Below are 14249 nucleotides of genomic sequence, written 5' to 3'. Positions count from 1 at the left end.
TATTTTGAAAGAACGTCCCTTAGGATAATAGGTCAGACCCGTCGACGTTCCACCCGAGTTACGGTCTTATGGGATGGGTTTCTTCAATATAGGGTGGAACCCCCGGATTGACTGTGAAATCAATTCCGGATTCAGAAGATTTTGTGCGTCACATTTCAGACAAATCGAAATTTGAACCATTCGATTTTAAATTTATTTAGCAAATTTTTATTGAACTTTCAACGTTGCCAAAATAGCTTTAATTTAAAATATTCAATGATTCATTATGTGTGTGTGTGTGTGCAACCAACCAAACGGGACCACGCGGTCGCTTCTTACAAATTGAGTTGTTTCCATGTATTTTTAGATCTACATTCTATACATGCAAATAACTCGCATAGGCATTTGGAAGGTGTTAGCTCTGCCGAGCTTCGGTGACCCATTTCTACGCTGGCTAGCCGAGCGCGAGGTACTTCAGCTTTATCGACAAGCCCCGCCCTAAAGAACGTTTGGACCAATAGGATTCAAACGTTATTTAGAACTTCCGAACCCTTGTCAAATGGATAAGGACCCAGCGCGTATATAGTTGATAGTAACAGTATTCCTAATTCCAGTCATACCTCACCAAGTCGCGAAAGCATAGTGGTTAGCATTTTTGCTTACCAATCCAAAGGACGGGGGATCGAACTCCGACTCGAGCGACTTTGATTTTTCGTTCATGTTCAGAGTTTCAAGATTTATATTTCCTATACTTTCTCGTTGGGAGCAGATGGGAATCGAACCCAGGATCATTCGCTTACAAAGCGAACACCGTGACCAGTCAGCCACGGCCGCTCCTCATATTCAATGATTCATTATGTTTGCAAAACGCAAATCTAGAGTTTTTTTAAAGGTTCTATAAACATATGAAAGAAAATAGTTTATAGAACCTTTAAAAAAAACTTTAGAAATGTTCTTCGACAACGACTTTTTGAACTCAGATAAAAGTTAAGTTGAAAAACGTGTTTGTCTTTAAATCTATTCGATTGCTTAGACCGTATCCTAGATCTTATACCATTCCAAAGCCCGTCAAACTCCAAGGGAAACATATGTAAGGACACCGTGGAGATTTTCCTTGATCCCCTTAAAAAAGTGGAGCATAAACACTGGGAAGTGTACCATCTTCCAAATCCCTTTGCTTGCACTGGTGCGCCGTGCAGATGAGAGCGGCCGGCAATTGATGGCTGTCATCGTGTTGAATTTTTAATTCATAGAAAGCCCTGAGCTAGATAAATCTTCACACACATGACGAAATCCAGTCTGCAAACCGCATTTATTCACCGTCTCCAAGCAAAGCGAAGCAAGATCGTCAAGTTATGCGAATCTATTGTCTGTGTGTAAAATTGTGTTTTGTTAAATACGTTGTAGGAAAGCGAATAAAACATTCCGATGTTGAGTGCGTTTGAAACCCTTAGAAGATTTTATTGTACATAACCTATAATCCATATGGTGGAATGCATTCTAGGGATGAGTGATCCCCCGGTGGTTGGTCACTTTTTCGTTTGAAACTATTTAGTTTCTACTTTGTTGGTTTGACATAGTCAAACTTAAAAGAGACGAACTGTCATTTTTACACGGCGATCACAGACAGTATCAAAACAAACGCTGGGAAGTGTGTGTGAGCTCCGTGTAAAGAGGGTGTAAAACTAAAAAGAGATCTCGTTCATTTGACAACAATGTTTGTCAAACCATTGGGATTTCAGTGTACTTATAGTTTACGTCGGTGTTTGGAAAGCGCTAGTTTAGAAACAAATTTCAAGCATTTAAAAAAAAAAATAGAATTTTGTAAAAGATTAATTTAGGAGCGAGTGACTAAGGTTTTGAGTGGTAGATTTTCCCATACTGTCACTAGCGTGCCCAGATCCTCAAGGAAGGTGGGGCAACAATATGAGCGTTTTGAAAATTTCGTCGTTTATGGACACCCCCTTGGCAATTTTAGAACAAATTTCTGAGGATGGTGGGGCAACTGCCCCATGTTGCCCCACCCTGTGCACTCTAGTGTACTGTACCAGTTTCCAGATGATTCATCCAGCTTGATCGTATACTGCGTTAGCGACGCGAATGTGTTCACAGACTGACTGATGAAAAATCGGAGATTAAGAACATGAGTTTCAGAAGTCTATTTTTTTTAAAAAAAAGCGCGTTGTGGTGCAATAACTAACCACGACAGATAGTGTCAGGGCATTCGTGGTAATACAATATCTTATCCTAGAGGGTCTCAAGCCTTCGGACACCTAGTTTCGAATAGGAATCTCGCAATCGAGAACGCCAAGGCAATGCTGTAGAGCGAATAATTTGATTTGATTAGATCCTAGAGGTTCCCGGAGCATCAAAACATCTCAGCATGTTAATAAATAACAAGAAAATGGCTAAGCGTAATCTAACAAAATGCTTTCTCTAGGATTTCTTCGAAAGATTGGCTGCGCTAGGTTATGATTAGACTAGTTTGGATTAAATCTAGCGCTTATGTAATTTAACCGATTTTTTTTCTGTGTATACTTCGTTTATTCATAATTGTAATCATTCATCATTTACACCGAATTCTCGGCGATGTTGGTTCGGATCCACTCGTGGTAGTACGACACTCGAGCGTACGCGTCCGGATATCCCTTGGCACAGGGAACTCCAAAGTTCACAACTCCAATCACCTTTCCGTCATGGGTCAACGGACCACCAGAGTCACCCTATTGAGAGAGAAGAACTTCATCAATTCTCTTCGCAAACGATTATGCAATAAATACTTAACGTCATGATTCGAAATCCGGACACTTAGCAGCATATCATTTTTGTTATAGCTGGCAAAAAATCATGCAATAAGTAGGAAATGTAGAAATATCATAAGGATGTAGAATAAACAGACAATTTCAAGAAAATACATGCAAAATATGTCTTTTCAAACATTTTTCATCAGAATTTTAAAATTAAAATGACTTGTTGTGCTTCGAATCCCGGACACTGATAAAAGCTGATTCGAAATCCGGACACTTTTGCTTCGAATTCCGGACACTCGATTTTACTTATGAATCGCACAAATTTGGACTGAAATGTTATTGAATGGCATTCTTTAGGTCTCAAATAAGCTGTTAACATCAAAACAATCGATAGTTTATATAAAAATTTGCTAGAATTTAAGAAAATCAAAACCATAAATTTCTGCTGTGCCTTCTCGGTGCTTCGAACGCCTATGAAATATTTCAAGCGAAATGTTTCGCATTTTTGGTAAACTTATAATTTTATTGTATTTAATTGTTTTGGCATTAACTACAGCGTTCAAACAAACTTTAAATGAAAGTTGATGTTGGAATTCATCAAATGACACAGTTTTGACATTCATAATTCGAACTTATATCCAAATAATTGATGAAACAAGATGAAGTGTCCGGGTTTCGAAGCGTCCGGGAATTCGAATCATGACGTTACATTGCATGCTCCCTCGCCGGTCTTGGTCAGCGTACAAATATGTCCGATATCCACGTTACCAGCTCCGGGCGATCTTCGCTTGCACTCGTCGTTGCTGATCGAGTTGAGGTCGATCGTCTGCAGCTTGGTCGGAACAGGTCCACCCGCCGAGGTACGTCCCCATCCGGTAAGCGTAACGTGCTCGTCCTGGCCAACGGTCTTCTCGGAGTAGCCGATCGCCTTAACGGTGTCCGAAAACTGCAACTTGGACTTGAGCCGGATCAGAGCGATGTCGTTGTGGAACTGAGGTCGGTTGTAGCGGTTGTGCTTGATGAACTTGTCCGACTCATGCAGTTGTCCGCCCTCCTTGAGACTGTTGGTACCGACCAGGACGTTCAACTGGCCTGGGGTTTGGCCGTCGACGCAGTGGGCTGCGGTGAGGATCCAGCGGTCGGCGATGATGGAACCACCGCAGTAGTGACCGAATCCTTTGAGTTGGAGCGACACCTGATGAGGGACGGAACCGCTAGCGGCTTCGTGACCTCCGACGATACGGTTTACGTAGTTGTCGTCAAGTTGAATCACTTCACGACCAAGCGCTGACACTGACAGAAGCAGCATCGAAGCTACAAAACGAACTGATTTAGCGGTCATTTTGGAATACAACTCTGAATCTCTGTTGAAAGCGTGAAGCTGACTGATACAATTCGCTGGGAATCTTGCACGTTTTATAGTGAAACGAATTGTACCAATTACATGAAGCATGCTTCCGTAAACAAAGACTTTTGAAGTGGTAGACTTCAACCTGACCTACATCAATTTTACAAACTTTGTATTAGGATTCAGTGCATCACTCCAAGTGTTTGTATCCTTGATGTAGGTCAGTTTTAAGATAGCTCAATCCTTAGATTACTAGTAAGTAAAAATCTACCACTTCAAAATAAGTCTTCGACTAATCTAACGGCCATTGTATACGGAAGCATGCTTCAAGTACTTGGTACAATTCGTTTCACTATAAAACGTGCAAGATTCTCAGCGAATTGTATCAGTCAGCTTCACGCTTTCAACAGAGATTCAGAGTTGTATTCCAAAATGACCGCTAAATCAGTTCTGCTTCTGTCAGTGTCAGCGCTTGGTCGTGAAGTGATTCAACTTGACGACAACTACGTAAACCGTATCGTCGGAGGTCACGAAGCCGCTAGCGGTTCCGTCCTCATCAGGTGTCGCTCCAACTCAAAGGATTCGGTCACTACTGCGGTGGTTCCATCATCGCCGACCGCTGGATCCTCACCGCAGCCCACTGCGTCGACGGCCAAACCCCAGGCCAGTTGAACGTCCTGGTCGGTACCAACAGGACAACTGCATGAGTCGGACAAGTTCATCAAGCACAACCGCTACAACCGACCTCAGTTCCACAACGACATCGCTGATCCGGCTCAAGTCCAAGTTGCAGTTTTCGGACACCGTTAAGGCGATCGGCTACTCCGAGAAGACCGTTGGCCAGGACGAGCACGTTACGCTTACCGGATGGGGACGTGGGGCGGTGGACCTGTTCCGACCAAGCTGCAGACGATCGACCTCAACTCGATCAGCAACGACGAGTGCAAGCGAAGATCGCCCGGAGCTGGTAACGTGGATATCGGACATATTTGTACGCTGACCAAGACCGGCGAGGGAGCATGCAATGTAAGTATTTATTGCATAATCGTTTGCGAAGTGAATTGATGAAGTTCTTCTCTCTCAATAGGGTGACTCTGGTGGTCCGTTGACCCATGACGGAAAGGTGATTGGAGTTGTGAACTTTGGAGTTCCCTGTGCCAAGGGATATCCGGACGCGTACGCTCGAGTGTCGTACTACCACGAGTGGATCCGAACCAACATCGCCGAGAACGCTGTGTAAATTACATTTTTTGGTAACTCAAATTCATAATAAAGGAAATAAAGTTATTTTAAATAACCAAGCATGTTTTATTACATCTCAACACATCTAACTTTTCTGTGCATTATCGACAAACTCTTGGTAACCCGTCACGAAGAAATCTTTGCGCACTGTTAACGGGGCCGCCTTCTGTCGGATCATGTAGTTGACGTTACCCTTGGCGGTGTAATAGTCGTCGCCGGTCAGCTTACGGATGGCGACATTCTTCTTCAGAATCTTGTCGTAAAACCGCACTCCGGCATCCACCACTTCCGGTCCCAGCTTTGCCAGCTCTTTGTCCACACTCGTGTCGAAGTAGATCTCGCTCATGTCCGTCGAAAAGGAGTAGATTCCGTACCCGAGAAAGCCGCAGATGAAGTACAGCATGCACCGGAGCGAGAACGGCCTCACGTAAAAGTTACACCTCTGATTCACCAACGACGCCACGCTGTACGTGAAGACCCACGAAACGGTAGGAATCATCGATTGGATCAACCTCTTGTGCGAGTTCAGAGTGAGAATTTCGCGTGCCATCCCGAACACCTGTTCGTCTTCCGACACAACCAAGCAATCCTCCAGCAGCTTTCCACCCTCCGAGTTCCAGTCGATCTTGTTGCCCCGGATAATGACGTCCTCCTTCTCGATGTCCGCCACACTGTCGTACTCGTAGTTTGTCGGAACCCCAACCAACGCTCCGAACCGAGACTTCATCGAACCGGCGTTGAACACGTCAAAGCCAAACACCGCAAATGGCTTAACGAACTTCTTCTCGAACACCGACAGGTCCACCAGCTGAACGGCACGCTCGAAGCGCTTCTGAATCTTCTCGGACAGCTCACGTTCCTGGCCATGTCTACAAAGTAAACCTCAAGTTAACCACAGACCGTACTCCCAAAAACTCAATCACACTCACTTGTACGCCTGGACAAACTCCTTGAAGTAGCTGATTCCGACCGTGTGGGGCATGTAATGACCGGCGAACAGTCCCACGGCGAGGGTTGTCGAGCCGTAGAACATCCACTGGCGGCCGGCTTCAGTGACGAAGAACGCGAACCGGCTGGATCGGCCCATCTTTTTTGGGATTTGTAATCGAAAACTGGATCAGCTGCGCTGATGAGATGTGATTACCGCATACAATAACAAACCGGCGATAGTGGTTCGTTTTGACAGTTGGATGTTTTTGTCGAGAGAAGACGCTTTTTTTATGGCGTTTGATTTTATGGCAGACGTGGCTGGAGAGCACTTGAACAGGCAGTTTATTCTGCTTGTCTGTGCTAGCCATGATCTTTCAGGCTGCTTCTGAATCCTCTTTTAGTAATAAAGATTTTTCTTAAAAACCCAAAAACAAAAATAAAATATTTCTTATTTAAAAGAAAAAATCTAAAATCGCATAACGTCATGATTCGAATTCCCGGACGCTTCGAAACCCGGACACTTCATCTTGTTTCATCAATTATTTGGATATAAGTTCGAATTATGAATGTCAAAACTGTGTCATTTGATGAATTCCAACATCAACTTTCATTTAAAGTTTGTTTGAACGCTGTAGTTAATGCCAAAACAATTAAATACAATAAAATTATAAGTTTACCAAAAATGCGAAACATTTCGCTTGAAATATTTCATAGGCGTTCGAAGCACCGAGAAGGCACAGCAGAAATTTATGGTTTTGATTTTCTTAAATTCTAGCAAATTTTTATATAAACTATCGATTGTTTTGATGTTAACAGCTTATTTGAGACCTAAAGAATGCCATTCAATAACATTTCAGTCCAAATTTGTGCGATTCATAAGTAAAATCGAGTGTCCGGAATTCGAAGCAAAAGTGTCCGGATTTCGAATCAGCTTTTATCAGTGTCCGGGATTCGAAGCACAACAAGTCATTTTAATTTTAAAATTCTGATGAAAAATGTTTGAAAAGACATATTTTGCATGTATTTTCTTGAAATTGTCTGTTTATTCTACATCCTTATGATATTTCTACATTTCCTACTTATTGCATGATTTTTTGCCAGCTATAACAAAAATGATATGCTGCTAAGTGTCCGGATTTCGAATCATGACGTTACTTTCTGCATTATCTTGACGAACCTCGTTGGTGGATTGGTAAACATTCACCTTGCTTAAACTGATCCCGAAATACATACATTTTCACGTTATATAAACTTAATTCCATTTTCTAACAGTTCCACTAAAACGGACATCAAACTGAGTTTATTGTGAGAGTGAATATCATCATCATCAAGATATCTAAATGCCGAATCAAGAGCAATGTGGCCATGGAAAAGTCATCCGTGCTCAAAGTTCATGTACTGTTTTTTAAGCGACTGCCTAGTTCCACTCTTTCAGGTTTATTGAAGATAGCTCTCAGTCGCATGATCGACGAAATCACAAAACAGTAGCTTACCGCAGCAGCTGGATGTCGCCACCGTGGCCGGAACGAAACTACAACTGAGGCAGCGAACGGGACGGCCTGTGACAATCTTCCTGAGGATTAAACGCTGCTGTCGGCCGCCGAGAGATCAGAACGCGCTAGCTCGGTTCCGGAATGTAATGTCAATATAAACACGTTGAACACATAAAAATATTGTTTCAAAATTAAATTTACGCATATAACTTTGCTACTTTGGACGTCGCAAGTGTGTAGTCCTTGATCCTCCTTCCGACCTACAGAGGTTGATGCCCAGGGCGGAATGTAGAGTCGTTGCTAACTGGGCCGGGATACCTGCGAAAGGAACGGCCAAAGACGATCTTTCCTCTGAGATGATGCGATCGTGTGCCTAGATCGGATCGTGCAGTCTATGACAGAAACGTTAATACATGGTATCAAAAGAAACGAATTTAACGCAATCCGGATTTATGATCACAAAGTTATGAAGTCGAAACAATGATACAGTCTAAACTCGATTCTCCAAAATACTAGGAAAAAAAAACTTTCGACAATCGATTATTCATCGGTTTTCATCGGATGACAATAAAGCCTACTCGGTTTTAGGTTAGAAGCTCCCGTGATCTGTTTAAATTTTTGCACTTGTGTCTCATTGAGAAAGAGTGTGCGTGTGCGCGCTCGTCACGTCACGCTGAAAGCCTGAATTCCTAACCTAAAATCCGTTCATCTGTTCGATTTAGCGTCAGATTCGAGGAAAAGGATTTGTTTTCATCACCAATGCCGGTTATTCGAGGGCGCCTCACGCAGGACAAAAGCCGGGGAATTTTCGAAGGAGGTCATCCTTCATAAGCGAAGCAGAACAATCCGAGTCTCTGAATGTTTGTTAGTCGGGAGTTCAAAAACGGCACGTAAAATGCAATTGGTCTTTGCGGATAACCCCGAAGAACTTGGTGCTAAACACTCTTGCAGGAAGGCAAAAAAGGAGGTTAAAAAACATATTTATGAAATCGAAAGTGAAAAATTAAGTTTTTTCTTCAAAAACGGTAGTTTTAGATAAAAAACGATACTTAATCCACCCTTAGGTGGTTGGCGCCTTCCTCAAATGAGGATAGGAGAAAGGGAAGGTGGGAAAGGGATAATATGGATATATCATTTGATCAATAGAATATTTTTATAAAATAAGGGAATAAAATCGTCTATCAAATAATGATAGATAAAATGGATAGATCTCACCAAATCAAGATTCAACACTTCCAGCAGGGACAAGAAGTTGAAATCAGGGTTTTGATATTCCACTGACACTACCTGAACCGCTACCACAATTAAAATTATGCATTAACTCCGGTTTAAACATGAAATCGAACGTTTTTAAATTCCAAAAATATGATAGCGGAAAAAAAATCGTTCGTGCACGCTCCCAGATTACTTCGATCTCTATAGCATGACGGGTTTTCTTACAAAAACCACCCTTTTTAAAATCTTCCGGGCTTTTGTTAAAATCGTTTTTTTAGCATAACTTTTGAAGTACTTCACTAAACTGCATAATTTTTAATAGCGACTTATGGGACCCCAAGACGGATCGAATGACGCCAAAACGGACAAAATCGGTTCAGCCAATGTCGAGATAATCGAGTGACAATTTTTTGATCAACATCCCACCACACACACAGACATTTGATCAGAATTTGATTCTGAGTCGATAGGTATACATGAAGGTGGATCCACGAGGTCTAATTGAAAAGCTAATTTTCGAGTGATTTTATAGCCTTTCCTCAGTAACGTGACGAAGGCAAAAAACGTTCCTTAATCCATCCACCATTACAAAGTAATAATGAAAATAAGTTTATGAAATATATATACCTACCTGATATATACTGATATATATACCTGATACAGACATTTCCAGAAAACATGCAGACTCTCATTTGGAGCAACGTGGCCCGTAAACAAAAACACCCGGCCTTTTGAGGTTATGCAAAAAATCACCCTTTTTTGAAGATACAAAAATCTTTTTCTTAGCATAACTTTTTAAATACTTTACTAAAACAGAATAAATTTTCAAAGGGTGTTATGGGACCTCAAAACGAATCGAATAAGGCTGACCCGGCCAAAATCGGTTCAGCCAGTTCTGAGAAAATCGCGTGGAGTTTTATTTATCTCTACACACAACCTTTACTTTACTTTTTATATTTAAGAAGTTCAATTTTCGAGTGATTTTATAGCCTTGCCTCAGTGAGGTGAGGAAGGCAGAACTCACTACCAAGACGACCACATTTATGTTAACACTCTCAAAAAAATGAAAAACGGAAAATGAACTACAGACCAACGCAGAAAAGTGAGCTAGTGCGCGTGTGGTCGTTTTTCGACTATCCGAAGTTTTGATTATCCAATATATTGAGAAAATTGCATGTAAAGTTATCAAATGCGTAAAATACATTTAAGTTTGATTCTAATAGAAAATGTAATGAAGCCAATTTCCTTTAAAAATAGCTGTCAATTTTTGCTCTATCATTTTTTTTTTCGAGCTATGGCCATTTTGTTTTTTGAAAAAATGACGAAAATCACAAAACATTGGGGCGGTGCCAAAAAAGAAGGGGTGGTCCAATTTAGTTCAAAATCGGGATTCTTACATGTTTTGATAGTATCAATAGCTCCACCTAATATGAGATTGATCAGAAAAAGTCGATTTCGAATTTGTACTTTTTTTATGTACAGTTGAGGCGAAATGACTCATGCAAAAACAGCAAGCTGAGAAAAACGCATTTCTGGAGTTTTATTTTTAAAAGGTCCAATAAACCATATTTCCAATTTTTGATTTTTGGGGTTGTCCCATATATAAGGCTACGTGTTAAGGTTCGCAAAAAAAAACTGGATTTAATCCTGATTTCTAGAACAATGTAGTGGATATTGCAGACTCTGGAAAGCGCACATGATTTCGATCCAAACTGCATCAATAACACAAAAACGATGAAAATGCATATGGGACATTTATGCGATCAGGGGCAGTAAATCACTTAAGAGTTGCTTAGGGTCATACTTAAGCTCGACAATCAAAAATAAGACAATACCAAAAAATCGTGATTTGATTATCCGAAGAATCGTAGTGAAATTTTACCAAGGCCATCGGATAATTCAGTTAGGACTTTATAAGCTAATTTCTCATAAAAAAAAATCAAATGGTTTCATAAATTGCACAGCACAATGGTAAAATTATAACTTATTTGATTCCCTTAAATTAAAAAATAGATTATTTCTCGGGTTAGTTTTCAAAAGGTCGTAAGCGCCAGTTGTCCAAAATTGAGTTTTTGGCACGGTTGCACTCTTCTAACGCACTACTAATGATCTACTCGAGCAGAATTTCCTAAAAAATAAATTTAAGCAAAAATATCGCCCGCATATAAAAGGTCGAATGTGCTTTTCATACGGAGAAATCACATACGTCCTTGGTGATGCAAGGTCGTAAGTACTGATAATTTCAAAAATGTACTTACGCTCATAGAAAAAGGACGTAAGTTCAGTTTTAATTGCTTTATGATTATGCGCACATGAGTTTTTACGAAAAAAGATGAATATTTGTTATCCCGTTAAAAACATTGCGCTGATTATATGACTTAAAGGATGCGCGAAGAATATTTTCCAATTTGCCAGCCAGCAAAACCCAGCTTCAGTCATTTATTCCGGAAGAGACTGCTAGCTTCCCCCAAAATCATCATTTTGTGTGGCAGCTTAAACCCACACAAAATCAAGTTGCATAATCTGTTCAGGAACAAGCGATAATGACCGCATCCATCTTATCACGCATAAACGCCCTCTCAAAACTCAATTCTTCAAGGTCCTATAGACCACTGAAGAAAAGATAAACAAATCAGTGGTAATTCGTCATTTTGTTCGTGCTCTCAGCTAGCGTATGAGCCAACGCGAGAGAGGGAGAATAAAATCTGTCAGTTGGACCTTTCTCCCCTGCGATGTTTTCTCCCAATCTCCTCCAAAAACACAAAACATCGACTGCCCTCTTTGCGGGGGGTGTTGAAACGATGTTCAAAATAATAATGTTTGATTTAAATGTGGTTTAGTCATAAAATAAATAAATTTTGCCAATGGTCGTATTGTCATCCTTACAAAAAAAAAAAAAAAAAAGTCCCAAGTACAGGGACGTATGAAACAATTTGCTCATGTAAATGGTCGAATCAACCTGGTGTGGTAAAACAAGGCTAAACACACATTAATTGTTAATTTTAATTCACTTGATATGGCAACCATAGCTAAAAGTCAAAGCAATGATTTTGACTAAAAATATGCCCTTGAAACCCACTTACATATTAATAAGAATTAAAATAATGGTCGAAAACTTGTTCATCGGTTTTCCCCACTTGAGGGGTTTGGCTTTTACGACGTTTTGAAAACTAACCCGAGATTTATTTGCGGTTGAACATCACAATTCAAAGCCATGCGATGACCATGGGTATTATTATGCTTATAATAATTGCTAATGTTCATGTTTGCATTCTTATCATCAACTTAGATCATGAAAACTGCTGGCTGCTATAGCCACTATCCCGAGTCAGGGAGCAATCAAACGGTCAGAGGAATTTACAGTAGTAACTGAAAACTACCATGGTGAGAACTGTTAGTGATATAAAGAAATTCAGTAATAAAACTTATCCACAGGCACCACAAATGAGTGATTTCCCAATCGTGAAGGTGGCTCCCAGCTCCAACAAGGAGCATGGCAGGACTGTCCTAAAAAGATCGCTTCGTCCGTTGCTCACCATTTCCCAGCTCGCAAGTGCTGCCCCATTTCACATCAAGGCTCTCGATCCGGATTCGAATTATGGAAGAGTGAAAATATTTGCCATTGGTACGATGCAGTTGCTTTGGGGCGCAATGTTACTGTTCGCCGGATTCGTAGCCGTTTCGTACAAGAAGCAGTGGCGTTTGCAGCAGTCCAACATGCCGTTCTTCACGTACATCCTGTACAATGTGGATTTGTACTTGGGATTGGCAAACAGTTTGATGATTTTCGTTGTTTGTCAGCGGCAACGGGGTGGATATGACGAAATAGTAACCACGATGGAGAAGCTTTCGGCGGATCAATCAAGCGTCGAGAAGGATTCCACTCGGCTACGTAACATGTTCAGCAAGCTACTGCTAATTGCTGTGGTTCATCTAGTTCTGCTGGGAACGTTTGAATTTATTCACACTGGGGAGCTGACGAAATTATCAACCACTTTGGCGGCTCAGTTTGTTCCGAACGTCGTTCAAGTGTTCTCCCTGATGCAGTATGCGTACGTGTTAATGTTCATTTACCTGCATTACAAGGCCATCAACGGTGCCCTGGTCGCGATGGCCGAAGTCTTCAAGTCGGACCTGACGAGCTGCAGCAACTCGTTGAACGCGCTCAAGCAACAGCACCACCAACTGCATCTGCTGGCGTTCAGAGTTAACGAGCTTTACGGAATGTTGATTGTTATGTCAGCTATTTCGGTCCTCGTCGGGACGAGCATCACCTGTCTCGAGGTGTACCAGTTTACCAAAAATACCGAACTGTTCCGCGAGTGGGGCATTCATGCAGTTTTGGGCGTGCTGTGGGGTGGACTGTACATTGGTCGGATTGTTTTGATACTTTATCCTAACCATTTGGTGGAGAATGAGGTTAGGAAAAGCGAATCTGCAGCATTTTCTTAGCGCATTAAACTGTTTATTTTTTGTAGCGAGACTTTACGGGGTTGCTGCTGCAGAATTTCCCCTCCATGGAAGATGAACAGTACATGATAGAAGTAACTGCAAGCCGATTACTAAAACACCAGTCATGTAGTACATATATATTTATTATTTTAGTTGACTGTTTTCTCTCGGCTGATACTCCACCAAAAAGGGTCATTTCTCGTATGTGGGCTAACGTATCTAAACTTGAATCTAATGGCAGAGGTAATTTGACAATAAGGGAGCGTTCTTTTATTACGTAACGCAGTAGGGAGGGGGTCGGAGGCTGTGTTACGCTCCATACAAAATTTTTAAAATTTGTATGGAAATTTTGTTACGAGGGGGGGGGGGAGGGGGTCTAAAAGTCCGATTTTTCGCGTTACGTAATAAAAGAACGCTCCCTAAGTGCTGTTTGATATTTAAACACATTTTTTTCCAGATGCTTGGAGCTCTCACAACATATTTGGTGATTTTGATTCAGTTCGATCAATCAACACAGTATTAAACCAAAAATATGAGCTTGATAAAGCAGCTTGAAATTTCGAGTTTATGCAAAATAAAGAGAATTACAGAAGCAATCATTAGGGGAGAGTGGGGAGACTTGATCCCCGGGGACACTTGATCCCAAGCCTGTATCTCGTCAGCATGTGGGTAAAACAATTAGCTTTGTTCCAGAAAGTTGTGCGAAATTAACTAAAACTCATTGTAGAAATCAAAGAAAAAAAATAAAAAATATTTGGATACACACATTTTTCTAAAAAGTGCTGCAAAAAACTTCCAAGAGATCTTTTTTCTTTGTTTTGATAAGAATAGAAAACACTC

The 14249-nt window shown here is 41.1% G+C and overlaps 3 protein-coding genes and 1 pseudogene across 3 annotated transcripts; 2 read left to right on the top strand and 2 right to left on the bottom strand.

Annotated features, from left to right (window-relative positions):
• Positions 1–2302: 2302 nt before the first annotated feature.
• LOC119770327 (chymotrypsin-1-like) lies at positions 2303–4203 on the bottom strand. The gene is made up of 2 exons (XM_038264995.1): positions 3439–4203; positions 2303–2702 (listed from the first exon to the last, which is right to left on the bottom strand). The coding sequence occupies exons 1-2, from the start codon at positions 4180–4182 to the stop codon at positions 2550–2552; spliced, it is 897 nt and encodes a 298-aa protein (XP_038120923.1). The 5' UTR covers positions 4183–4203; the 3' UTR covers positions 2303–2549.
• Positions 4204–4509: 306 nt separating this feature from the next.
• On the top strand, positions 4510–5317 carry LOC6035589 (annotated as a pseudogene).
• A 46-nt stretch (positions 5318–5363) lies between these two features.
• Positions 5364–6487, bottom strand: LOC6035585 (transmembrane protein 177). Its single transcript, XM_001845685.2, has 2 exons — positions 6249–6487; positions 5364–6188 (listed from the first exon to the last, which is right to left on the bottom strand). Exons 1-2 carry the CDS (start codon positions 6404–6406, stop codon positions 5405–5407), a joined length of 942 nt encoding a protein of 313 aa, XP_001845737.2. The 5' UTR covers positions 6407–6487; the 3' UTR covers positions 5364–5404.
• A 5712-nt stretch (positions 6488–12199) lies between these two features.
• On the top strand, positions 12200–14036 carry LOC119769809. Its single transcript, XM_038263472.1, has 5 exons — positions 12200–12341; positions 12393–13376; positions 13436–13501; positions 13563–13652; positions 13867–14036. The coding sequence occupies exons 1-5, from the start codon at positions 12339–12341 to the stop codon at positions 13930–13932; spliced, it is 1209 nt and encodes a 402-aa protein (XP_038119400.1). The 5' UTR covers positions 12200–12338; the 3' UTR covers positions 13933–14036.
• Positions 14037–14249: the final 213 nt, after the last annotated feature.

The sequence above is a fragment of the Culex quinquefasciatus genome, chromosome 3, assembly GCF_015732765.1.
Source record: "Culex quinquefasciatus strain JHB chromosome 3, VPISU_Cqui_1.0_pri_paternal, whole genome shotgun sequence".
Classification (NCBI taxonomy): Eukaryota; Metazoa; Arthropoda; class Insecta; order Diptera; family Culicidae; genus Culex; species Culex quinquefasciatus.
The sequence above is the reverse complement of the archived record's forward strand: the minus strand, read 5'-3'. Positions and strand labels throughout refer to the sequence as shown.